Genomic DNA, 27,637 nt, shown 5'->3' on the forward strand with positions numbered 1-27,637 from the left:
AGGAGAAATGTTTAAGTTAGTTAAATGTGGTAGAGTTTCTGCACCTTGTTTAAGTTTCCTGTTCTTTGCTGGAGTTTGAGTTTTATGTTTAGACCTTGTTTCCCGCCTCCTCATGTGTTGACTTAAGTGGCAAATAAAGTCTGTACTCCTGAGATTACTTCCTGTCTTGAGTCCTGTGTCATAACTTGTTGTTGTTACACTGAGTGCTGGTATTTCAACTTTAGGCAGTTACTTTTTAAAGGTTTATTCCAGAGAACTACAACAGCGTGCCCTGCCTATTAAATAAATATAATAATGCCATGTTTGTAACACACTTGTAGGGACTGTTTTCATGGATTTGCATTCAGTTTGTAGAATACAAGCCACAGTTCTCAGTTTATTTTTGTGATGTGTGTGATGTGATTTCTGTTTGATCTGTTTTTCTAATTTTTTTGGTTTGTTTTTGATATTGTTGATGTTTACCACAAAAAATCTACAGTTCTGTCATGAGTGGCTTCATTCTGATGATAGAACTGTTAGCATGTGATACAATAAAATGTTATTACATGCAGAAAATAATGTTGTCTTTTGAGGGCGGTGGTCCTCTTACCTTCCCTCTGGTCCCTCAGATCTGAGATCTGATATTAGGTGAGGCTGTTTTTCATACCTCCAGTGTATTTTTGATGCTAAATAATCAGGTCTGCTTAGTTACTGCTCATGTTAAATTGAATCCTGTCAGAACTGTCAGTGTCCTCCACTAATATTGGCACCCTTGGTAAATATGAGTTGTGGAAAAATTGTCTTCATTGTTTAACATCATCTTTTGTTAAAGACAAAATCACAAGGTGGCCTAGCTGCACCAAACTTTCAATGTTACTTTTTTATAAACTCTATAAACTAATATCAAATACTGATGTAACTATAACACCACCAATAATCAGAGATGAAAATGATTTGTCTGTCTCCTCCAACCCTGTATGACTCATACAGTATGAGATTATTCATAGGACCCACATCACCCAAAAAAAAAGTTTAAAATGGGTTTAAGTGACACAGACACCTGTTCACAATGCTCTTTGGGCAGCACGGACGATTACTTCCACGCCACATCGACCAATTTACTCCTATTGGATAGTAGTGACTGATAAACCTTCCACTATCATGGGCTATAGAAACTCTCCATCACCATCACTTTGTTTACTCAGTAACGCCATAGAAGTCGATAATCTTCCAACCAAATCTAAAAACCCACTCCTCATCTCTCTCCAAATATCGCCAAGAAAATAATTCGGTTAATCTGTGAATCAGAAATATCTATACATATCAATCATTGGGTCAACCTTCTTACAGAATACATCATGTTAGAAAAAAATAACATTCACCCACAAGAAAAATATATTTACATATAATGACATCTGGAACCCATTTTTAATTCATTTTAATCTAAATCAAACACCTGGAACCAGACCCACGCACTCTCCCAATCATATCTCCACAAACTTATAAGAAAGAAGGGGAAAGGATAAAAACATTTGAAAATATTGATACATTTGTGTTTTTATCTGTATATATGCATATACATGTCTATATTATATATTGTTCATATTATTAGTTATAGCACTATTGTCATCATTACCATCTCTGTTATCATTATGATCATTAAGACTATTCCATTACCCTCAATAGTATCGGTCACGTAAGGAGGTCGAGAACGGGTGCACATGCAGATAAGAGATTTATTGAAGGAGATATAGGCAGACAAATCCAAATCATAAAACAATAACGTGGTCAAAACATGGCAGAGACACATAACGAGGAAGAGAACCAGATCAAAACCATGAAACATAAAGCTAGGAATAAAGGCTTGGTACACAACCGTGACCAAGCAACTGAGCATAATAACTCGCAAACGCATTGTGTTGAATCAGTCTCTATATACTGTGGAGTGAGTGTGTGTGAGATTGGTAACAGGTGTGTGTGAACTCCGGAGAAGGTGAACGTGTGCGTGTGTAGGAAGTGTAGTCCTCTTCGGCCATGTTTGTCGTTCGTGGTGCATCCTGGGAAACGGAGTCACTGGTTTGCTGAGATCTGACATTATCACTGTTGCCAGCATTGTCATCACTGTCATTATTATCGCCACAATTATGGAAATACCTTTAGATATAGTTATATTTTTAAATATGGGTTTTCTGATTACTATGACTGCATAATCATATCATAATTATATTTATAACCTATTAATACATACTAATAGATGTGATTAATATTAGACTCTGGAAACATATATCTATAAAACTACAAACTTTGCGTGTTATATACTGTAGGTTTGGTACTGGTAAAATAAATCAATAAATCTCATGGCTCTTATTATCTTATCTTACTACTAGTAATAATTAATCTATTATATAGCTGAAATAAATAAAGAATTAAAACAAACTTTAAAATGGAGTGTTTTGGGTATAGTTCTTCAGTTCGTCTGTCGGCGATAGTATTCCTGTTACACCACCACGATCTGTGAACGATTACAAATATTAAAAATGTATTAATGAAGGACTTTTGAACTGTTTATGGTTACAGATCTTGTGTGAGACTCGAGTCTTCAGGACAGACGAGTTTACACGGTCCTGTATCTCAGTAACGTAACAACTGCGTTTGTTCTGTTTTTGAGGACTTGAAGAGAAACACCTGTTTACCTCCACTGTAATTAAAGGGCCAGAACCTGTTCCAGCATCATGATGTCCCTGGGCACATAGCGACCTCCCCAAAGACGTGGCACGCTACGATTGGAAGAAGGCGGAAGAACTCTAATCCCAGGGCTCAAATCGAGAGTAAACATTCAGAGCTATTGATTCTTTAAACAATGAATTGAACAGGACACACCTGGGCCGCACGAAACACCTGTTAGTCACTTGTTTCAATATTTTTCCCCACTTGACAAAATGGGTGGGGTTCAAACCAAAAGGTGCCGTGTTCTAAGTTGCTCAAGATTTAAATATGAGGAAACAAAAGCTGAAAGTCTGATTTACCGTCTCATATTCGTCTTTTGATCTCAAACCCAAATGTCTTCCTGTATAGAGAAAGCAATAGAATTGGCCTTGTTGTTCCAATACATTTGGAGGGGACTGTTTGTGGTTGTTGCAAAATAGTGGGTGGGACAGAGAGAGACCACACATGAAGGGAGGAAGAAATAAAAAAAAATGTTCTAATCAATAAAGAATAAAGTCTTTCATTCGTTTATGTTCTAATGAACGTAAAACTAAAAGACAGACAAAGACAGCTAAAAGACAGAACGGAGGAGGTGAAAGGAGTGCCGTGATGGTGAGAGCACAAAGAGAGAGAGAGAGAGATGGATATAAACAAAGAATCTTGACGAGGCACCAGGTGAGAGGGCTAATCAAGTCAGAATACTAGGACCTGTAGGAGGAAGGTTACTCATAACTGGCCATTGTAAATATTCTGAGAAGTTTCCCTTTAGTGCATGTGACAGTCACAGCTGTCTGCCAGTTGAAGACGAACTTCACTTGTGGTGTACATTTACATGCTGCAGTATCAGGTAGTATTGCATTTCGTGATGTAATATGTGAAACAATACACCCACACACACACACCTACACACACACACCCACACCCACCCACACACACACACACATACACACAAAAAGTGATCATGCCCGTTTTCTTTCAGCTGTAGAGGTGTTCTGTTTCCTTATTATTTCCACATCATATATTCTCACTGGGGCTGAGCCTCCCCGGGGGTTAAACTCTAGAATCATCCTTCACACACACACACACACACACTTGTCTTACTGAAAACATCATCACATCAATGATGACATTTTTCTAATCTGTTAACGTAGAGTGTCTTCTGTACAAGTCCCTGTGAATAAACTGCTACTGCAGAATGAATATAAAGCTGTGGTTTGCAGCTGCGCTCGTGTCAGAGATGCTGTTCTAGAAAATTAATCAACACCTTCTGACCAATCACAATCACAGAGCTGAATTAATAAACGCGCTGTGGTAGAATACAGTATGTAATAAGATAGGAGTCATTAAGTAAGTGAGTAAGTGTGTCAGTTCTTCTTTAAGAGTAAAATCTGTCAACCTGCATCAGCAAAGTGGCCACGCCCTTGTGTTACACACACACACACACACACACACACACACACACACTACTAAAGATGGACTGAATCAAAGTCTCTAGCTGTCTTTGGTTCGTGGAGGATAAGAGAAACGTCACAATGCGGTCTGGACAGAATTTATATCTGTTTTTCCTTATTATCACCGTATTAACACTCCTCGGGTAGGTCATTATTGCTATTATTATTATTATTATTATTATTATTATTATTATTATTGTTGTTGTTGTTGTTGAGTGCTGGGATTTCAACTTTAGGCAGTTACTTTTTAACAGCTTTATTCTACGATTTACACTACAACAGCGTGCCCTGCCTAGTAAATAAATATAACATAGTGCCATGTGTACTGTTCAAAGATCTGGAAAAAAGTCGTATTCATCATGTAAACTTTCAGTGTCAATAAAGCCCGTCTGAACTGAGAAAACATTTTTTGAATCGAGAGAGATGCAAAGAATCGAAAGAAATGACATTTTATCAACGTGACGTTTCCTGACCTTTAAGATATTTAAATCCCAGACTGTAAAGTATGTAGCAGCACATCCTACCAAACGAATGTTCTCCCTTCTTTACTCAGTAGTGTCCTGTTGTTCTTCACTCTCCAGGTAGACATAGACGTATTAGAACTCAATTTGCATTTCCCGAGAGAATATTTGCAAACGTTACCTCCGTGGAGACCTTGACGGTTGAAACGGCTCTCTAAACGTGTTTTGATTTTGCCCGGGTTTGTTGGGGGAAACGAAGCCGAACTGCAGGATGGGCAGCGGAGGTCCTCGCAGCATGTGGTGCGTTTCTTCAGTTCGGACAAGGACCTCGTTTCTTAGATTGTTATGTACTTCTTGAAAAAGAGACGGGGGGGATTGTTAAGTATGCTTATTGTCCTGTAATGGTTAAGGACAATGTACTTAGCGTGAGTGCAAGCAGATGGACATCAGATACATATAAAGTGTAGATAACACAAGACAATGCAAATACAAACAAAGAAAACACAGCAACTATGCTGAAAACAGTGCAACAAACACAAACTATACAAATTACACATTCAGTGCCAGACAATTACAATGTAGGAACAGAAGGTGCAAATATTACACAGGTGCAGTTTAACGTACAAATATTTATTTAGAAATGTGTGCTCCGTAGTGCACAGATACATACAGTGCTGTGGAAAAGTATTTGCTCAATCCTGATTTCTACTGTTTTTGTGTAGATCTCGTACTAAATTGTTTCAGAAATGAACACAAAATCTAATATAAAACAAAGACGACCTGAGTAAACACACACAATGCAGTTTTTAAAAGATAATGTTATTTATTGAAGCGAAAAAGTTATCCAATACTAACTGGGCCTGTGTGAAAATGTATTTGCCCACGTTGGTTATTAATTCCCCAAATGGGGTTGATAATGGGGTTCAGCTGGACTAGACACGACGAGACCTGATTACTGCAAACCCTGTTCAACCACATCAAAGCTTAAATAGAACTTTTACAACAGCAGGAAGCTGGTTAAAAGTTCTTACCCAGTAACACACAACACCAAAGTGGAAAGAAATTCCAGAAATGATGAGGGAGAAGGTGATTGAAATCCATCAGTCTGGGAAGGATTAGAAAGCTATTTCAAAGGCTCTGGGACTCCAAAGAACCCCGGTGAGAGCCGTTATCTCCAAATAGAAAAACTCAGCTCAGTAGTGAACCTTTCCAGAAGTGTCCGACCTTCCGAAATTCCTCCAAGAGCACAGCACCTACTCATCCAGGAAGTCACAAAAGAGCCGAGGACAACATCAAAGGACCTACAGGCCTCTCCTGCATCAATAAACGTCACTATTCATGACTCCACTATCAGAAACACACTGGACAAAAATGGCTCCATGGAAGAGTGGTGAGGTGAAAACCACTGCTAACCCAGAAGAACATTAAGACTCGTCTGAATTACATCAAAACACACCTTGATGATCTTCAAACCTTTTGGGAGAATGTTCTGTGGACTGAGGAGTTGAAAGTGGAACTGTTTGGAAGACAGGGGTCCCGTTACATTTGGCATAAACCAAACACAGATTTCCACAAAAAGGACATCGTACCTACAGTGGCCGGGGCAGCTTTGGATCAGGTGGTAGAGCGGGTTGTTCATGCCTCCACATGCCGAAGCATCCTTGGGCAAGACACTGAACTGTTCCCGATGGCAGGCTAACGCCTGGCATGGTGTGTGTGAGTGTGTGTGTGTGTGTGTGAATGTGTGAATGAGAAACAGTGTAAAGTGCTTTGATTAAAAGGTATATAAGTGCAGACCATTTACAGTCAAGCATGGTGGAGGCAGTGTGATGGTGTGGGGATGCTTTGCTGATTCAGGGCCTGGGCAACTTGCAATAATTGCTCTCTACCTAAAGGAGAACGTCCCGTCTTCAGTCCGTACGTTGAAACTCAAGCGCAACTGGATTATGCAGCAACTTGGAACACTTGGATCTCAGGGAATCACACAGGACTTATCTGGGCTGGACTCGTACAGTTTACTCATGGACAGCAGGTTATACCCGATTATCTTTTCTGAAGAACGGATGAGCAGGTGCTACAGTTCTCCTTTGGCCTGAGCAGAAGCAGCACCAAAGCAGACAATTATATACTGTAGGATGTTAAGATGGAATCAATGATAGCAGAAGAAATCTGCTGCCTTTCCTGAGCTCTTTTTGTGACACAGGTGATGTGTCTGTGTAACCTGAGATCGCTTGACTGGACAATGCCAGGGTATTTGAATGGCTCAACCATGTGCGTGCTCCTGGTCACAATCTATTTAGGCAGGTCCTTAGAGGTGCAGTCATGTGTATATCAGGAAAAGAGTAGGTAGGAAAGGACACACCCTAGAGGTGTGCCAGTGCTGAGGCTTATGGCTCCCATCAATCACCTCTACAGTGATTGTATTAAAGGCTAAAGATAAAGTCAACAAGCAAGATCCTCACATAAGTTTGCTCAATTCTGTCCTAAGCTTCTTTGGAATGATCACGTTTTCGGTTGAACTTTTAACCAGGAGTCTGCTGAGATTTGTTTGCAGTTAAATAAATATTGTCAATTCCTCTACTTTACATGAAGTCCCTTATGAAAAACAACATTTCTGTAACTTCACTCAGAATGTAACAGACCTCCATATTTGGATTTTAGTGTACCTGATTCTATAGAATCATATTATTTGCGACATTATTTGTCAATATTCTTTTTAAAAATCAGTCTGTAGTGTCACATATTTATCACGGGATCATAAACTTGGTGTGTGTGTGTTTTATTCATCAGGATCAGTTACTTCAGCTACACATCCTCCTGGTTCAGGTAAGAAATACACACTTACTCACACCCACCCACACAGTTGAGCGTGAGCAGCCGTATGTGTGTGTGTGTGTGTGTGTGTGTGTGTGTGTGTGTGTGTGTGTGTTTCATTTCTAGGAAATCAGCCGTTCCAGGTCCGTACTCCTTGATTGTTCTCTAAATGAGTTATACTGCTTCTACCTTTTGAAACATGGCAACTGCAGTAAACTTTCACAAACACATTAAGAGCACCTCCATGACCTTAATCTACTTTAAACCCATCTGTGTTTCGGCTATGCTGAACTGCCCCTACGTGTGAACGAGTGTACAGACGTATATGCGTTCTGCCCTGTGACCTTGACCTGGATGAGGCAATTACTCAATGTGTACGAATGAATTTTAATCCCATGTGTGATGTTGTGTGTTTGCAGAGGTGTGTGGGAGTGCAGACTGACTGTGTGAGTACCCAAACTCTTATAAACACGTTTACCTTTATTGTTATACGTCTATACGGTGCAGCCGCTCAGGTTTATATTCACCGGGGTTATTAGTTTTCCAATTTAACCGGTTTGTTACAGGTTTTTCACACATAACCTGTCAGTATCTATTCGAAACGGCTCAAATTCACATGGAAAATAAACTATTCTGTCCGCAGGCCAGATGTTGATTGAACCTACTTCGTTTGTTTAAATGAAGACCATTTTTTTTTTTTTTTTTTACAGGATGTTAATGCACTAAATAAACTAACAAGATGCCTCCAGTCTCTGAGATGTTTTTTTTTCCCCCTCGACAAGCATCGTAATTTATCCAGGATATATACAGTATGAAATGATATAACACAGCAGTCAAGTTTCTTCTCCATTTTAGCTAGTTAAGTGGTAAGCTTTTTTGGGTATTGAGATGTCGATTCGGTGTCCTTCTCTGAAAAACACAAGGACTTATTTTCGTCTTGAGCACAATAAGCATTGTGTGTCAACAACTGGGCCTACTTCTTTTCAGATGTTTGCATACAAGGTTTTACGTTGAAAGTCAGTTTTTCATCTCCTTTGCCTGGTGCAGATAACTCAAGGTCAAAGAATACCATTAAGACGTTGAAGAATTTAGTGCTCAGTCAGGGCTTGGTGAAGAGGTGGGGTCTTGAATCTTTCTTTGTAAATCAGCCAGGGGACGTTCAGAAACTACCCGCTTATCAGAAATGGTGGGAATAAAGTGTTGATGCATGCCTTCCTTGTAAGATGAGATGATATTTCACTGATCAGCTCCATGAAGTGAAATATCTGAAGTCTTGTGACTACACAGCGTTTCTGTCAGGGTCACTGTAGTTACTGAACCACTGCTAAGAATTTCTTTAAGAAGACTAACTATATAATGATTATACTGGTTTCATAACAAAATCCACTGAACTACAACGAAACCATTAAAACCATCACGTATTATGGTTTTGAAACGTGCCTAATTTTGTTTGAGGTCTCATACAGTAGATTTACACGCATCCGAGGTTAAAAACACTTTAACGTGCTCATAATTTAAACTGCAGTATTACCTTCTCCCCCAGTGTCACAAACAACTCCTTAAATGATCCGATTCTTAACGATTCATTCTAAACTCCTCCTTTCAGAGAGCATACTCTGTTCTGATTGGTCAGATGTCCCAGCGAGCAGGTGATGAAGACGAGAGGCGGGGGTTTTTCTTACAAACCTTAAGTAGGTTAATACAGGAAGTAAAGTCTGGAATTACTAACGACTCGTTTCCGCTGTTCAGAATCGGTTCCTTCATTTGCGACTCAATCACTACGTTTGTCATGCGCTTAGATTTTTGAGACTTTTTTTCTTCTTCTTTTTTTTTACATTCACAAACAGCTTTATAGCACACTACATGAAATGGAATATTTCATCAAACACAATTATAAACAAAACTCTGACTGTTATAGAAACAAGAGCCACAAGGGGGAGACATGCACCAAATGTCACATTGTAGATCGCAGGGCTGGTAAAAGTGCACAATAAGAGCTCAAAATAGCTCATTAAAAACACAATAGAAAACGATATAATGCTCAGTTGTAGTCTGTGTTTGTTGAATCAAGTGCTATTTTATTCATTCATATATATTCAATTAGTCTTTTTTTTTGTTGTTTGTTTGTTATATGTGAAATTTTTAATCCGTCGCGTTGCATTGTTTACATTTGACAGCAAAGAAGTCTCCATTTACTATGCCAGTTTTTGTTGTTGTTGTGGGTTTAAAGGTGTTTGGGTTTATAGGCGGTGGTATAGATGCTATTGAAAGAAGAAAAGAAAGAAAAATCTAAACAGTTTGAACACTTCCACTCAAGAAAAATCTGATTTGTATAATTTGTATGAGCATTTAGAAAATCAACTTAAGCGTGTGCGTGACAACTCTGAATATAACTTTCCTACAGAATTACTGACATCATTTTTGGAGTTAAGTTGCCGAGCCAGAATGCAGCACGGAGGTATTGGGTGAAAGAAAATCCAGTTCAGTAACAAAGTCATTGTAGTGAAAAGCTTTTTTCAAGTGTCAGAGAATTACATGGACAATGTTTATTGGGGTTTAAGGGGAAAATACCCAGTGTGGATGTTTCAGCTATGAATTACTCCCACGCAACTTTACACCCTTTCCTCTCCTTGTCTGTCTGTGTGTATTGTGACTAATATATATATATATATATATATATATATATATATATATATATATATATATATATATATATATATACACACACACACACATACACACATATATATATATACTCATATGCACATAAGTCTGTACCTGCTCATCTTTCAGGGAAGAAAAGCATGGTAATACGGACCTAATCTTTCCTCCGAGGTGAGAACACACACACACACACAGACACACACACACACACAGACACACACACACACACACACACACACACACACACACATGTGTCTCCTCTTCTTTGACACGCTGGTTGCTGTGATGCTGTGGGACATTGCATGTCTTACTTCACCATGCCAAAGATTACACACATTTTTGAATCAGTTTATGTGGCTTGTCCACCATACACATCCCTACAAATGGGCTGTTACTATAGAAACGAGTCCGGATTACAATGAGCACATCAATATAAACACCAACAAATCAGATTCAACAATTCAACATTGCTGTAGTATAAATGAATAATAATAATAATAATAATAATAATAATAATAATATTTACTTCACTACTTTCCTACTAGGATTGCATGCGCTCAGCCCAGTGTGAGTAATAGGTGAGTAAACGTGTGCGCATAACAACAGAACAGACCACAGCTTTTTTCCTTTAATTTGTCACCTGTCTATACCTACCAATATACTGTAAATTAAGTGAAAGCTAAAGTGTGTGTGTGTGTGTGTGTGTGTGTTGTCAGTCGGCCAGATGTCTCCACAACGACCCCGTGGTTAGCTCCAATTGTGTGGGAGGGTACATATGATTTGACGGTGATTGACAACATCTACAAACAACAGAACATCACCGTGGCAGTCACCGTCTTCGCTCTGGGGAAGTAGGTCTTGACACTTGACACACACAAAGCATTGTGGGTAATGGTGTGCGATAAAATGTTCAGAAATTTAAACACGATTGCCAGCGTGGCTCTAACGGTGATTACACTAAACGGGTACCTAAGTGGTGCGACAGAAAACTATTTGCAAATATGCCACAGCTATCCATGTCCTGGTGCCAAGGGAGCAAAATTGGCCATGCTCTCTGGGTGGGAGGAGCATCATGTCTCTACCCTGTCAATCAGAGCAGCACTAATCAATCATGGCCGTCTGTCAGTATGCAGAAGAGGGCAAATAGCACTTTAGTTCCATCAAAAACCTCGGTAATGAATCCCTTCTATGACTAACTGAATATGTTAATGTAGGTACGTACGCTTCCTGAAGGACTTCCTAGAATCTGCAGAGCAGCACTTCATGGTGGGCTACCGAGTGCATTATTACCTGTTTACCGATCGTCCGGACGAGGTTCCCGCGGTAACGTTGGGGGAAGGACGTCAGTTGACCGTGATAAAAACAGAAACTTCGAACCGATGGCAGGAAATCTCACTGCGCAGGATGGAGATGATCGAGAAGCTCATCGAGAAGGAACTCACCGACAAGGCAGACTACATATTCAGTCTCGACGTCGACTCCAAATTCTACGCTCACTGGGGGGCGGAGTCTCTGGGCGACCTTGTCGGCGCGCTGCATGCCTGGTTTTTCGGAACATCTCGGGAACATTTCACGTACGAGCGGCGTCCTGAATCTCAGGCCTTCATACCTTTACAAGAAGGAGACTACTACTACGGAGGTGCCGTGATCGGAGGACGCCTCGACAAAGTGCACAAGCTGGTGAAGACGTGCCGCATGCAGCTGGATGTGGACCGAGCCAATCACATTGAAGCGGCATGGCAGGAGGAGTCTCACCTGAACAAGTACTTCCTGTACAATAAGCCCAGCAAGGTGCTCTCACCTGAATACCTGTGGGACGACAAGAAAGGGAAACCCAGCTACTTGAAAGTGGTGCGTTCCTCTCAGGTGCTCAAGAATAACGCCGAGGTCCGATCCAACCTTTAAAGCACACTGTAGTGTAATGGGTTTCTCAGGAAAGATAAATGAACTAACGCCACTAACTCTATCACCATCATCTCGCAGGTTTCAACCACAGATTACACCAAGGTCTTCCATCAGCTCAGGAACTTGAATGTTCATGAAACCAAAACTTCCTAGATCATTATATTGATAAATGGTGTTTTCCTGGGTTTTTAGGTTATAATTTTATGTTTGTAAATGAACTCAGTTACACAAATGCAATAAAGACAATTCTTAAAGGAAATCTAACTCCATGTCTTCAAACTTCAGTACAGGAACCATGGTGCAGTAGTTGCTCTTCTTAAATATACATTCTCTTTTATCTACCTCATTTGAATATGCTGAATAGGTCGAATCATTTTGAAACTGGAGAAGTCATTATAAGTCGCGTTTTCAGTTGAATTTGGGGAAACCACTCGAAGCATTCGTTGTGTCAAACTATTTCAGCTGCTTTTGTTTGATTTGTTCATCGCAAACAGCTGAAAGTCTGTCAGTTTTGACAATAAACCTGATTTGCACTGGGGGTTGAATCATTTTGATTGCAACTGTACTTATTTATTTATTCATTCAGATTATTAAAAAATAATATGGTACCGAGTAAGCAACATTAGTAAAAAACAATGTGTTTCCCAAATCAGGAACACGTTATTTACAGTTGACAAAAGTAGCCATCTAATAATATCTGATCAGATTTACTTGGGTTCTTGGGTTAAGTACATTCCAGGACAATCAGAAAGGTTCACTGGATTCACTATCAGGATCATTGATGTGTGTGTGGAGCGGAGGCTAGCCCGTCTGGTCCGATTCCAGAGAAGCATACTACTGTCGCACAAAGTGCTGAAAATGTTCATGTTGGTTCTGATAGAAAGGAGTCAGAACACACAGTGCATCACAGCTTGCTGTGTATGGAGCTGCGTAGCTGCCACATGCCCATGCTGACCCCCTGTGCAATGGAAGAAGGTGGGCTGGTCTGATGAATCACGATTTCTTTTGCATCATGTTGGAGGTCGGGTGTGTGCGTGTGTGTGTGTGTCGGTTACCTGGAGAAGACATGACACCAGGATGAACTATGGGAAGAAGGCGAGCCGGCGGAGACAGTGTGATGCTCTGGGTGATGTTCTGCTGGGAAACCTCGTGTCCTGGCCTTCATGTGGATGTTACCTCGACACGTACCACCTACCTAAACACCGTTCCAGACCGAGTACACCCCTTCATCATAAGAGTATTCCCTAATGACCGTGGAATAATGCTCCCTGAGACACTCCAAAAATTGTTCAGGAACGGTTTGAGGAACATGACAAAGAGCTCAAGGTGTTGACTCGGCCTCTGAATTCCCCAGATCTCAATCCGATCCAGAGTCTGTGGGACGTCCTGGACAAACAAGTCCGATCCATGGAGGCCCGACCTCGCAACTTACAGAACTTAAAGTATCTGCTCCTAACGTCTTGGTGAAAGATTCCACAGCACACCTTCAGATATCATTCCATTTATGCAGTGGTCTTTTTTACCCATCATTTCACCCGGACAGTTTTATAAGTTTTACCCATCTTTGTACTGTCAGGAAGGTGCAGATACAAAGAAACTCTCTGTATTCTTCTTATTAACAAGCACAATTAAACTTATCGTCACTCACCGACTTCACCATCAGGTCCATCCAAGTTCAATTCGGATGTTCTATTGCGCCTTTTCACCCTTGCTTTCTTATTCTTAAGGTTGACGAGTGGTTTATTTATAAGGGGGTAATTTATACCCTTATACGCCACCATGAATGTATGCAGTCAATTCCTTTGGTGCCTCGATCAGAGTAACCACACGATCTAGTTCATGACATTAACTGTGGATTAACTGTGACAAACAGAATCATCTTCAATTGTCCAAATACTTATTTGTCTACTTTTGAAAAGGATCTTTTTTTAAACATGGGGTTTCCAAAACATCAAAATACTAAAAATAGTAACAAATAAAGAAATTTTAAACATCCTATTATTTTTACTGTAACAATTTGTAAACCCTAAAATATATATCTTTCATTTTCAATGCCATTAAATCTTCCAAGCATAAATACTTTACAATAAATAAATAAAATAAAATAAAATAAAATAAACATTTGTATGCCACTAATACTTGGTTCAAAAAAAGAGATTTGCTTGTTAAATAATATTATATTATTTACAATTACAATAGAAAGCTTGTTATGTAATCAACATTTATTCATTTTGCAATGTATTTTCAATACATAAGTTTTTAAAGTGTGTGTGAGTGTGTGTGTGGTTGAGTGTGTGTGTGAGTGTGTGTGTGGTTGAGTGTGTGGTTGAGTGTGTGTGTGGTTGAGTGTGTGTGAATGTGTGTGTGGTTGAGTGTGTGAGTGTGTGTGTGTGTGTGTGTGTGTGTGAGTGTGTGTGTGTGTGAGTGTGTGAGTGTGTGTGTGTTTTTTTTATGCACACACACACACACCCACACACATTCCTCTCTTTGTCAGTTTGTACATACACAAGCAATAAGTCTGTACCTGCTCGTCTTTCAGGGAAGAAAAAAAAGCAAGGTAATACAGACCTAATCTTTCCTGCTGGGTGAGAACACACACACACACACATACACACACACACACACACACACACACACACACACACACACATTCCTCTCTCTCTGTCGAGCTGAACATGTGCGTCTCCTCTTCTTTGACATGCTGGTTGCTGTGATGCTGTGGTTGATATGGCTTATCTGGAATTACTGATCTAATGTGATGCGTCTTTACGATTAAGATTGACACTGGAGTTAATCCCACTTGCTATTGATCTCAAGACTTTCCTGATTTTCCTCAGAGAGATTTTCCTTCACCACGGTCGCCTCAGGCTCGCTCATTAAGACTCGAAACTGCATCCAGATTTCAGTAAAGCTGCTTTATTGTTAAACGTGCTATAGAAATAAAATCAATTCGTTACGGAAGGAATAAAACGAGTTACCACCCTGAAGTGGATCATTTTACAATAGTAATGTAACAGCCGTGAAACGAGTTATTTCCTGTTCTTACACTCGTTCCCTCACCAGCCTCTCTTTTGTTTCTCTGTGTTGAAGTTACAGTTTTATCTCTGACTGGTGCAACGTTCCGACACTTCAGACTCCTTCCATAAAACTTACATAAACGTCTCATTACATGTCTTACTTCACCATGCCAAAGATTACACACATTTTTGAATCAGTTTATGTGGCTTGTCCACCATACACATCATCTACAAATGGGCTGTTACTATAGAAACGAGTCCGGATTAGAATGAGCACATTAATATAAACACCACAAATCAGATTCGACAATTCAACATTGCTGTGGTATAAATGAATAATAATAATATTTTAAACCATAAAACTTTTATCTTTCATTTTCAATACCATTAAATCTTCCACAAATAAATACTTTACAATATATATACAATATATATACAATATATTTACAATAAATATATTATTTTTTAATAAAACACATTAGTATACTACTAATCCTTGGTTAAAAAAAAAAAAGAGAGAGAGATTTGCTCGTTAAATATGTAATATGTAAATACAGTCCCCCTTTGATGCTCTTGGCCAAAAAGAGGCATCACATCCACCCCCTTTATACAGATTACACCTCCGGAATTGGGCAGGTGCCCCGTGACGGTGAAGCCCTGCCTAAGGTTGTCGTCCTCTGGCCACTGGAGAATCTTACCCGTCATTGGGTCATCACCTCATGCACACTGGTTCCTGATCCCTCCAATTAGGCAAAACTTTATCATAAGGTTTGTTTTATAATTTGGTACTATATAAAACATGTCTTGGATTAGGAAGAGAGGAATTCAAGTATCACAGCCAGCGGGAACGTCTTAACGTGATCCTTGAGTTATCTGCGATTTTGGCGTCTTGATAAAGAACACATACAGCATAACATAATGCACTGGCAAACAGTGAGGAGTATACATGTGCAAACAACAGTTTTGAAGGTTACATGATAAATTAAATCTGAATAAGCAATAGATAAGTCTCTGTCATGCATCCGTCATGGATTGAATGACCTTGTCTGTTGGGTAACATTTACTTACGGAAAGTAATAATTTCCTATAGACCATGTTGACTCTAGTCTCATATGAAATGAGGTGATATTTAACAGGCAAAGTGTCTGGCTGCTGATGACAAGGATAGAGAAGTGACAGAGAAGAAGTGATCAAGAAGGGTCATAGTTGCATATTGTTACAAGCCCTTTTTTTATGAGAGATGAAAGATAGGGCAGATGTGATGGTGTGAATGTCCTGTACAGTCTCTTCTTCCTCCCGTAGTCCCTCATGGAGATAATCATCTGTTTACAAAACCTACAGCCCCACTAGGGCCTTAAGCTTAAGTTCTTTCTTGCAGAACTCTTGTGCACTAATCCTACTATATATTCCCAGATTCTTCCAGATGTCTCCAAGTACCCTCTCCACAAACCCCAATAACTTCTGCCTGAAGGTGGTTTCCCTGGGATGATTTGCTTATAGATCTTCTGTTAGGTGGTCTGTGGATGAGCTGGTTGCTACAGCACCATGATACCTCAGGAATGCTGTTGAAGAGATACCTTCTGTCACACACTCTCCCTGGTACCGTTCATCCAAATCTGGAATCGTCAGATTCACTAGAGCTGGAACATGGATCCATTGGACGTTGTTGATTAGCACTCCGGGATAGGGTTTCGTCACCATACCTGATGAAGGAACTGATTACTCTGGCACTCTTGCATCTTTACTGCTGTCAGGAGGGTTGCCATCATAATTATTGACATATTTATTTCCTTTGGTTAGGAGATACTGAAAAACACATGTAAACAGAAAGAATGGCCCTCCTTTTGTCCCACACAACACATCACACAACACCCTCTAAACACACACAATAAATAAAATAATCAGTAAAACATTACAAACACATACACGGATACGATACAAAATATCATGCCGCAGTCTTAGGTGGAACCCACACTGGAGTGTCACCACATCTGTACAGTAACATGTTGTCATGTATGATTAGCTATGCATCATGCTTGGTAAACGGACCGTCTACAATAGAGTGTCCATTGTTCTTCGGTCTGATTGCTTCTGTTCCTGATGGGTCACTCTGTTGAGTGCTTTTCAGGCCTACCGGTTCTCTAATGTTGATAGCTGCAATTGATTCTAGCTCTGTGACACCTGACAATGTTATTCCTTCTCCATGTGAGCACGCAGTTCCTCATTCTCCTTGCTCAGTCAGTTTACCGTAGCCTGAAACTGGTTAAGATCAATTGTAGGATCTGTTCTCCTAGACAAAACTTTTCATTCGCTAGAAATGTGTCCCTCTTTGCCACATGAATAGCACACTGGGGGGTTATCAGGGTTATAAGGAGTTGGACTCTCCTTTTTATCTCCAGTAGCATGGCCCTCGTTTATCCAGGAAACCTTGCGACCTACATTCGGATCTTTTGACACCTATTGCTGACACGGGATGAGATTTCTTTGAATTATCATTACTGTTGTAAAACTGTGTCATTTTGGCAATAATGTCATTACACTCATAGAGATGCGTCACATGCATTGCCACACCAGAACAGGTGAGTGGGTCACACTTGCTAAGTAGGACAGATTAGAAGCTGATATCAGGTAATATCAGGATTACCAGTGAACGTTTTAAACGCCTCCAATAACCATTCTGAAAATGCCACTGGGTGCTCCCCTTCCCTCATAGTCATCTCAGCTATTTCATCCCAGTCAACTGACATCATTCCTAAAACTTCAGGCAATGCCTGTTTCCTTTCCAATTTATTTGCAGTTCTGACCTTCATTTTCTCAAGGCTCTGGACAGAGTATCGGGCAGACACAGAGTCAGCACCATGCATGCATCACCATCTATAAACTTGTACATGTCTGAATATTGCTCCAGGTTTTTCAAAAACTCTAAAGGATTTTGTTTGATGGGGTCAAACTTTCCAATATTCTTAATCACAGCTTCTAGTTCGTTTGGATTAAACCTTCTGACCTTTGTAGAAGTCACTGGCCCCTCCCCTTCTTCGCTATCACGCATGCGGTGAACTGGTGCCATTGGAAATCTAACTGTGTAGTCAGAGTGTTGACTATTGCTAAATGAGTGAGAAACTATGTCGCAACCCTCATCACCAACGTCCTGAAAACCTGAAACTCAGTTATAAACCATGGCACCCACAGATCTCTCACTGGTGTTTTTCTCACCTGACAAGCGGCCTATGTTTCATCCAACTCACCGGACAGTGTTTCAACAGATGATCCAAGCATGCTATTGTTAGTTTTAAGAATTGCGATTCTGCATTCTGATCTTTTCCTCTTTCTAGATCGTTTCACTAGCCTGGTACATTTTAGTAGAAATCATCCCGTCACCGGGTCTAGAATGAAGCCGTGCATTTTCAGCCTCCACTTCATCTAGCCTTCGCTTAGTCACTTTATACGAAGCAAAAACCGCTTGAAGCGCATTTGCAACTTTTCTTTTTTCACTTGTGAAAAATGTTTGCAGACGAGACAGATGACTCCTGTCCTCCTGAATCCACAGGGCCCCGCCCTATATATTTGAACCATTAGCCTGTGGCGTGACTACAGAGGAAAACAAAACAAAACCAGCCGCAGAGTGGTTGGAAGGAGTGTCTGAATGGTAGTTAGATTGTAGACTTGCGCTTTTCATGAATAAAAGGTGAAGACTCTTCCCTTCAACACGGACTCTCGTTGCATAGTTTTGCAAGCGGCGGCTTGTGGAGCTTTACGCGGTTTAATTAGCTCAAAAGGCAAGTAAAACTGTTGGTTAAAAATTTAGACACGTACCTCCGAAGTCCACCTTTCTCCAATTCTCGTAGCTCTCCAGAATAAACACGCTTGAACTCTTACACCACTGAAACAAACACCTGCGACCCATTTGAACGTCTCTCTCATCTACTAAATCTGTAGGAAAGCACCACATGCTGTCATGAATAATTAAGAGACAGCGTCTTCTCATAGGATAAGAACACGCAGGCTCATGAATAATAATGAGACACTGATGAGTCATCGATGTACTATTGGAAAAAAAAGCTAAAAATTAACCAGTTTTCTCCTACAATTAAAATGAACGGCTCTCCCAGAGCCATATGAGAATCGAGGTCAACAGAGTAATCAAAGTCAATAACCAAAACAGCAGACAGGATACAAGGCGAAGTATTACGCTCAGTTGCTTAGTCTCTGTTGTTATTCCAAGCCTTGTATAGTGTTTGCTGTTCTGGTCCTTTGACTTTGATTAAACTGCCATACTTGCACTTGCTTCCGTCTCAGCCTCCATTGCGTGACAATCCGTCTGGTTGTCCTACACACAGCGACACAACCAAGGCAGGTTTTATGATAAATCCAAATTTTTTGTAGTGTATTTTTGTAGGTTTGATCGGTTTTGAAAGTATCATGAAAGTAAAGTCATTAGGAATCTGATGACTTTTTACATCAGGCAATCAGTAACGTAATCAGATTGTCATTTTAAAGTAGTAATTAGCAGTCTGTAGTGGATTTGTTTTTGTTTTTTTGCATGTGTATATGTGGCCTCAGACTCAGAGCTTCACATTTAGCAGTGAAATGATCAAGTAATGCAGGTCCATTTTGCATAGAGAACATGTGTTCATGTTACATTCAACTGGTAGCACTGTGAAAAGCTGACGCTCAAAAGACCACGCAAATGAACGTGCGTTTACAACATGAATTCAACCATCCATAGTAACCGCCTCACAGTCACGCTAACAGTCATGCTAACAGCGGTTTAAATTAGGCTACTAGTTTAAACCTAACATCGTGGGATGGCGCAAACAAAACTAATAACTAACCGTCCTATACCGTTCGCACGGCTGGAATTAAATAAAGTAAATTAAAGCTGAAAGTCAGCCCTTTGAACTCATATTCATAATTAAATATAGCAATAACTTTGCAAACATGGAAGGATTTATGGCCCTGGGTGTAAAACTGTAATAGCTGTTCTTCCCCTATATTAACAACCACCAACCGTAATTGCCATGCAGCACTTATTCTGTTGTTTCAACATCGTTCTTACAGAAACTACTCATCAGAAATCCTCTACTTACACAAAAGCTGCTTAAATTCCATTTCTGAAAGACAGGTTTGCGTAACGTTTCAGCGTTCATGCGTTGTCTGCATAAGCTGTGCACCATCAGCATAGAAACTGAAGCTAATTCCAAACAGCAGTTCAGTAAGTTCAATTACACACAGTATTTGCAAGGGAAATTACACACAGTATTTGCAAGGGAAATGGGTCTGTTTATACAGGAAGCACTAGAAAGGCAAGGTACATACTGGGGACATGTTAAAAATGACAAGATTTCAAATAAGTCAAAACAAAGTAATTTCACAGCAAAGTAACATTAATAGGAATAGCAGCAGCAGCAGCATCATCTTCATCATCAAGGTGGTTTAGTGGTTAAGGCTCTGGGTTACTGATCAGAAGGTTGGGGGTTCAAGCCCCAGCACTGCCAAGCTGCCACTGTTGGGCCATTAAACAAGGCCCTTACCCTTCTCTACTCCAGGTATGCTGCATCATGCCTGCACTCTGACCCCAACTTCCTGACATGTGAAGAAAAGAATTTCATTTTGTATATGTATATGTGATCAATAAAGACTCATTATCATTATCATCATGGAGTTCAGGCACACGGTGGCTTAAAGCACTTCTATAAGTCGGTCCGGATAAGAGCATCTGCCAAATGCCATAAATGTAAATGTAATACGAACGCCATGTCGTTGTGAGTTTACTAATACAGTGAGGTCAAATGAGTTTCGTTTTACTCCAGTGCGTATGTACGTCCACTTCAGATTTACACACACATAAAGTCTTTTGATTTTGTACTTTATACAAAAATGATGTCTTCGTAAGCATAAAAAAAAGATATGTTTAAAGAAATAATATTAACAAGGAAAAAAGTATTTGGATTCCACAAATGACCAACATTAGCACTTTGTTGCAAAGCTGTTCCTAAGAAGTGGTTAGGTCTTTTTTTTTTTTGTAGCACTGTGGTTCCCTCTGATGGGCACGCAACTTCAAAATTCTCCATAATGTACGATGGGATTTGAATCAGTCCATTCCTGTTACCTTTGATGACGCACAATGCTTCAGTACTGTTAGCAGAGAAGCAGCTCCACATCGTGACACTCCCATCACCGTGTTTCACAGTATGGTGTTCTTGGGATCTTGGGTTCTGTTGTTGCTAGGACTACGGTCGCTGCGATGGTCTTGGGACTGCAGTTACCACATACAGTTTTACACTCAAGTCTCCTTTAGTGAACAGTGGACTAGTTCAACAAACAGACTTCATATTAAACACCATAATGAACTTCCCTTTACCTTCACACTAACCGATGTTACCCAGATGAGGACGGGTTCCCTTCTGAGTCTAGTTCCTCTCAAGGTTTCTTCCGCATATCATCTTAGGGAGTTTTATCTCACCACCATCTCCACACGCTTAAAACCTTTATCCTGTGTTTATATGTTTCTGTAAAGCTGCTTTGAGATAATGTCAGTTGTTATAAGCGCTACACAAATAAAACTGGATTGAACTTCACTCAGTCACTGTGTTTCCATGACACACACACACACACACACACACACACACACACACACACACACACACACACACACACACACACACAGGGGAATCGGTAAGGATTAGGCGGGATTTCAGTTCCAGAGAGGCCCGGCTGCACTCAAAGCTCTTTTTTTTTTTCCAGGCTGATATTGTGGACTTTTTTTATTTTTACACTGTGGACTAGCTGAAAAAAATATTGTGGTGTGTGTGTGTGTGTGTGTGTGTGTGTGTGTGTGTGTGTGTTCTTAATGCAGACAGCTTGAAGCACTTCACACTCCAAAACAGAGTTTTATTTGTTTAACAGATGGCGAAGAATGCACACAAATGTTGTCCGATTAACAAAATAATAAATAAATAAATAAGAAAATATATAAAAAGTTCCTTTTTCCCCCCAGGGACAGAACGATCACTTAATGGCCTAGATATTTATTTTTTTAAAGAAACGAGAAGTAGTTCTACAGAGTTGTTCTAATGTTAGAAAGTCAGAGAAAGGGATAATGGATGTTTGTTAGTGGAATGTTCACACTCAGTGTGATCGGTGAATCGACTCTGAATCGACTCTGAATCAACTCCCTGCAGGAACTGAGTCAAACACGCAAACGCGTTAGTTGGGTTTCAGCTTTTTAAAATATGATTATTATTTTTAATGAACGTGCTGAAATAAACCCGGACTGCTCCACACATGATGCTGTAAACTCTTTATTTAGATCATTATCTGATGGAGCACTGAGCAGCGGCTCCGTGTTCTTCATTTGTTTTGACATTTTTTTCTGTCATTGTATTTCTGAAGTTATTTGGAACTGTGTTCATCTTACATAATGTAAACCTTTAAAAAATCTATTTGTATTTACATGTTCGACAAAGAATGAGTCCTGGAGCATTTTTTTTTTTATTATTGTCAATATAGACAATACACGTAAAACGTAGAAGAAAAAGGAAAGGGGAAATGCAAAAGAAAGAAAAAAAAAGAAAAAAAAACATAAAAAAAAGGAAAAGGAAAAAAGAAGAAAAAAGGCTAAAAATTATATTTTTTTAATGGGGAGAAGCAAAAGGAAGAAAAAAAAAGAAACAAAAAAGATGAAAAGTAAAAAATAGAAAAAAAAATAAAGAAAAATGGAAAGGACAAAAAGGGATAAAGGGAAATTTATGTTACTCCAAACATAACAGTGCATCTTAGCATTGTTATCCAGAGAGAGAGAGAGAGAGAGAGAGAGAGAGAGAGAGAGAATTGTGAGAGAAGCGAGAGAGATTCAGCATGTCCGTCTAGTTCCTCTTTAATAATCTTGTAGACGTGAGCATAACAGTATCCTGGTGTCAGTCCATCAAACTGTTCTGGCTGTCAGTGTAAAATGAGTTGTGTGTGTGTGTGTGTGTGTGTGTGTGTGTGTGTGTGTTGTTGTTGTTAGCTGCCACACACACACACACACACACACACACACACACACACACACAGGAAACGACTGCATATTTCACTGGGTATCGCAGCAGTACACCTGTTTTCTTGATAATGTATTCTTTTAGAAAGAAAATTTTTATTTTAATCTTTTAAAATGAGCTACAATATATGATTCATTACATTTGCATGAATGGTACAGTAGTAGACCAAATAAAGTAAATTTTTTAGTGCGGATCAGCGTGTGAAGGTTTGTTTGTGGTTTTTTTGGCAAACAGCATCAGACCATCCCCCATCTCTCTCTCTCTCTCGCGCGCGCGCGCATATACACATATACACACACAGACAATTATGGACTGATCTAAACTCTTTTTCGGTCACTGCTGGAGTGGAGAGAAAAGTTTTTGACTAACATGAGGAAAGTCACAATGCGGTTCGGACAGAACTTCTATCTGTTTTCTATAATTGTCATCGTTTCACTGCTGGGGTATGTCAGTGTTATTGTTCATATTATTATTATTATTAGTAGTAGTAGTAGTAGTAGTACACTGAGGCAGGTATTATTTATGAGAACGGTCTCAGATTTCAGATTCAGTAATATCATTCTGACTTACTCAGTGAATAAATGAAATAAAGTGATCATAACACACCCGGAACTGAACTGCTTAATGCGTGCCAAAAAAAAAGAGCGTGTTTAAATGTTCAAAGGGATTTACATGCAGGTTGAACTTTGAGATCAAAGGATTTTCTGGGTTGTTTTTTTTTTATCTATACAGATTGAGCCGTGGGGTGATTTGGTTTAAGGTATAATTTGAAAGTTTACACTTACACAGTTTTAGAGGAAAAAAAGTTAAACGAAACCTGTTTAATAATGCCAGTCACTTCCTGTCCAAGAACCTGCAGCTTTTGAAGCCCGAGGACGACTGCGCTGTGTGCGTTTTCTTTAAAAACAATAGAAGAGTGTAGAAGTAGTGTAGAGTAGAAATGTTTAGTTCAGCAGAAATGTTTAGTTCAGCAGAAATGTACAGCAGAAATGTTCAATAAAAATGAAATTGGAAAAAAAAAAGAAGTAGTGTAGAGTTAAGTCAGACAGGAGCACGTGCGTGGAAAAGCTGTTCTGTATGAGCAGATTGGCGGAGTGCTTAAAGCACTGTGTTACTGATCGGATAAAAGCCTCAGCCAAATGAGAGAAATCAAAAATAAGCTTATTTTAAGCATAAATTCTTGTTTCTAGCTTTGACATTTGCTGGTGTGAGTTAATGGATTACTCTCGTTAAAACATGTCTACCTGTGTTCTGACACGCTGCGGACTCTGACGTTGCTTCTCAGATTTGCCACAATAACTGCCTCTACTGTACTTGCAACACGTTGTACATATATTTATAGTTATTTCATTAGTGACTGCATATTGTCCATGTGACATCAAAATGGTACATAGGGCGCCCTCCAGTAATATTGGCACCCTTGGTAAATATGAGGAAAAGAAGGATGTGAAAAATCTGTTTTTATTGTTTAAACTTTTCATCTTTTGCTAAAAAGAATTCACAAAAATACTCTGCTCTCATGGATATCAAACACAACACAGGTTTATCAAAAAGAATATTTGTTGTATATAGGCGTGCAACAATTATTGTCACCCCTATGAATTCATATGAGGAATATATATTTCAAGTATATTCTCATTACATTTTTTTAAAATACACCTGGGTGAGTAGGAACAGGAAATTGTTCAACCGTGACTTCCTGTTTCACGGGGGTTTAAATATGAGATAACACACAGGCCAAATTCCCTTAGTCATTCATAACAATGGGTAAGAGCAATGAATATAGCTGTGATGTGCAGCAAAAGCTGCATTGAAAATGCCCATTTCCACCATCAGGGCAATAATTAAGAAGTTCCAGTCAACTGAAATGTTACGAATCAACCTGTAAGAGGATGTGTGTGTGATTATATATTGTACAGAATATTTCCCTGACAATTATTCATTAACTTTCAGTTGCATTCAATAGTTGCTGAGTGTGTTTGTGCTGTTTTCCTCTACAGGTTAGTATACCTTAGCTACACTTCTTCAAAAAGCAGGTATGTAGTACAAACACAAACAAATAAAACACACCAGTAGGAGAGTGTTGGGGGAGACTCCTGCTTTTACTGGTTCTTTAAATGCAATCAGAGGAATCAAGGAAGACAAGATGCTTCTACATAAAGGACACATCAATAAATGGGAGGTGGAGGGTCTGAGATTGTATTACAGTGTTGGGGCGGGGTCTGAGATTGTATTACAGTGGGGGGGGGGGTCTGAGATTGTATTACAGTGAGGGGGTGGGGTCTGAGATTGTATTACAGTGAGGGGGTCTGAGATTGTATTACAGTGAAGGGGGTCTGAGATTGTATTACAGTGGGGGGGTCTAAGATTTTATTACAGTGAGGGGGCGGGGGCTGAGATTTTATTACAGTGAGGGGGCAGGGTCTAAGATTGTATTACAGTGAGGGGGGGTCTGAGATTGTATTACAGTGAGGGGGGGTCTGAGATTGAATTACAGTGAGGGGGCGGGGTCTGAGATTTTATTACAGCGAGGGGGCGGGGTCTGAGATTGTATTACAGTGAGGGGGCGGGGTCTGAGATTGTATTACAGTGAGGGCGCAGGGTCTGAGATTGTATTACAGTGAGGGGGCGGGGTCTGAGATTTTATTACAGTGAGGGCGCAGGGTCTGAGATTGTATTACAGTGAGGGGGTCTGAGATTGTATTAAAGTGAGGGGGCGGGGTCTGAGATTTTATTACAGTGAGGGGGCGGGGTCTGAGATTTTATTACAGTGAGGGCGCAGGGTCTGAGATTGTATTACAGTGAGGGGGTCTGAGATTGTATTACAATGAGGGGGCAGGGTCTGAGACTGTATTACCGTGAGGGGCCAGGGTCTGAGATTTTATTACAGTGCTGGGCATCACAACTCACTGTTATCAAAGATACAGTATGATATTGTCTCAGAAGTATGGATAGGCCACTGTTAATAGCCTATATACATGTATGTGAATGCTATAACGTGTGTGTGTGTGTGTGTGTGTGTGTGTGTCAGTCGGCCAGATGTTGCCACAACGACCCCATGGTTAGCTCCAATTGTGTGGGATGGAACATTTGATCAGAAGATGATTGACAACATCTACAAACCACGGAACATCACCGTGGCAACCACTGTCTTTGCACTAGGGAAGTACGTTCTTGCACTTATCACATGCAGAACATTGTGGGTGACAACTGTGTTAAAGTATAAACCTTTGTTTCTCACGTTGGTTCCTCCAGATCTTACATATGACTCGTTATCAGTTTGCTAATTATTATCTTCAGGGCTTAATCTTCTTCATTATAACCTGAATCAATGTTCCTGCAGGTACGTACGCTTCCTGAAGGACTTCCTAGAATCTGCAGAGCAGCACTTCATGGTGGGCTACCGAGTGCATTATTACCTGTTTACCGATCGTCCGGACGAGGTTCCCGCGGTAACGCTGGGGGAAGGGCGTCAGTTGATCGTGATAAAAACAGAAACCTCGAACCGCTGGCAGGAAATCTCACTGCGCAGGATGGAGAGAATCGAGAAGCTCATCGAGAAGGAACTCACCGACAAGGCAGACTACATATTCAGTCTCGACGTCGACTCCAAATTCTACGCTCACTGGGGGGCGGAGTCTCTGGGCGACCTTGTCGGCGTGCTGCATGCCTGGTATTTCGGATCATCTCGGAATCATTTCCCGTATGAGCGGCGTCCTGAATCTCAGGCCTTCATACCTTTTGAAGAAGGAGACTACTACTACGGAGGTGCCGTGATCGGAGGACGCCTCGACGAAGTGCACAAGCTGGCGAAGACGTGCCGCATGCAGCTGGATGTGGACCGAGCCAATCACATTGAAGCGGCATGGCAGGAGGAGTCTCACCTGAACAAGTACTTCCTGTACAATAAGCCCAGCAAGGCGCTCTCACCTGAATACCTGTGGGACGACACAAAATGGAAACCCAGCTACATGAAAGTGGTGCGTTTCTCTCAGGTGGTCAAGAATTACGCCAAAATCCGACCCAACCCTTAACGCACATTGTACCTCAGTAGGTTTTGCACTAGATTGATTACTTCATGCTGTGAATTACATGAATTATCCATATAATACGATTCTTCATGGAACATAACTGAACTACGTTCGCTCATTCTAGTACCCTCATCTCTCAGGTTTCACCAACAGAACACCAGGACTTTGCTTTCCCTTGGTAACACCACCTCTTTGTGGCAGTTATCCCAACTGCAATGTTCTCTCTCTCAAAGCTCTCACATCCTGTAACATGCTCATATTCTTGTTTTTTTGTTTGTTTTTTTTACACCGGAGATAAAAGAATGCCCATAAATACCATTAAACGCTGGCCTACAATTCTTAATCGGGGTGTTGATTGGTCAATGTTGATTTTCTTCATAGTCCTCTGTTTATGTTGATAAATGGCAATCACCCATAAATTACCAGGCACACAAAACTCCATAAAAAGGCCGACTTCACAGAGTGGAAATCACAAAATTGCTACTAAACAGCCCAACAAAACCTCGCAAGAATTTCTCTGAGGCGTTAGCTGAAATACTTTTGATTCACATACCTCTAAGAAAATTCATT

The 27,637-nt window shown here is 40.2% G+C and overlaps 2 protein-coding genes across 4 annotated transcripts; both read left to right on the forward strand.

Moving 5' to 3' along the window:
• The first annotated feature begins 3,971 nt into the window (after positions 1-3,971).
• Positions 3,972-12,466, forward strand: LOC128603788 (histo-blood group ABO system transferase-like). The gene is made up of 7 exons (XM_053618472.1): positions 3,972-4,279; positions 7,388-7,423; positions 7,831-7,857; positions 10,205-10,246; positions 10,621-10,653; positions 10,792-10,926; positions 11,290-12,466. The coding sequence occupies exons 1-7, from the start codon at positions 4,218-4,220 to the stop codon at positions 11,978-11,980; spliced, it is 1,026 nt and encodes a 341-aa protein (XP_053474447.1). The 5' UTR covers positions 3,972-4,217; the 3' UTR covers positions 11,981-12,466.
• Positions 12,467-23,272: 10,806 nt separating this feature from the next.
• Positions 23,273-27,410, forward strand: LOC128603942 (globoside alpha-1,3-N-acetylgalactosaminyltransferase 1-like). Of its 3 annotated transcripts, none has more exons than XM_053618735.1 (4): positions 23,275-23,479; positions 25,037-25,072; positions 26,068-26,202; positions 26,380-27,410. In XM_053618735.1, the coding sequence occupies exons 1-4, from the start codon at positions 23,406-23,408 to the stop codon at positions 27,068-27,070; spliced, it is 936 nt and encodes a 311-aa protein (XP_053474710.1). In that variant the 5' UTR covers positions 23,275-23,405; the 3' UTR covers positions 27,071-27,410. The 3 variants fall into 3 exon arrangements, with proteins under 3 accessions (XP_053474711.1, XP_053474710.1, XP_053474712.1); XM_053618737.1 differs by lacking the exon at positions 25,037-25,072 and adding an exon at positions 24,990-25,036 and having other exon boundaries at positions 23,280-23,479; XM_053618736.1 differs by lacking the exon at positions 25,037-25,072 and having other exon boundaries at positions 23,273-23,479.
• The last annotated feature ends 227 nt before the right edge of the window (positions 27,411-27,637 follow it).

This window comes from Ictalurus furcatus, chromosome 28 (genome assembly GCF_023375685.1).
Source record: "Ictalurus furcatus strain D&B chromosome 28, Billie_1.0, whole genome shotgun sequence".
NCBI classification, from domain to species: Eukaryota; Metazoa; Chordata; class Actinopteri; order Siluriformes; family Ictaluridae; genus Ictalurus; species Ictalurus furcatus.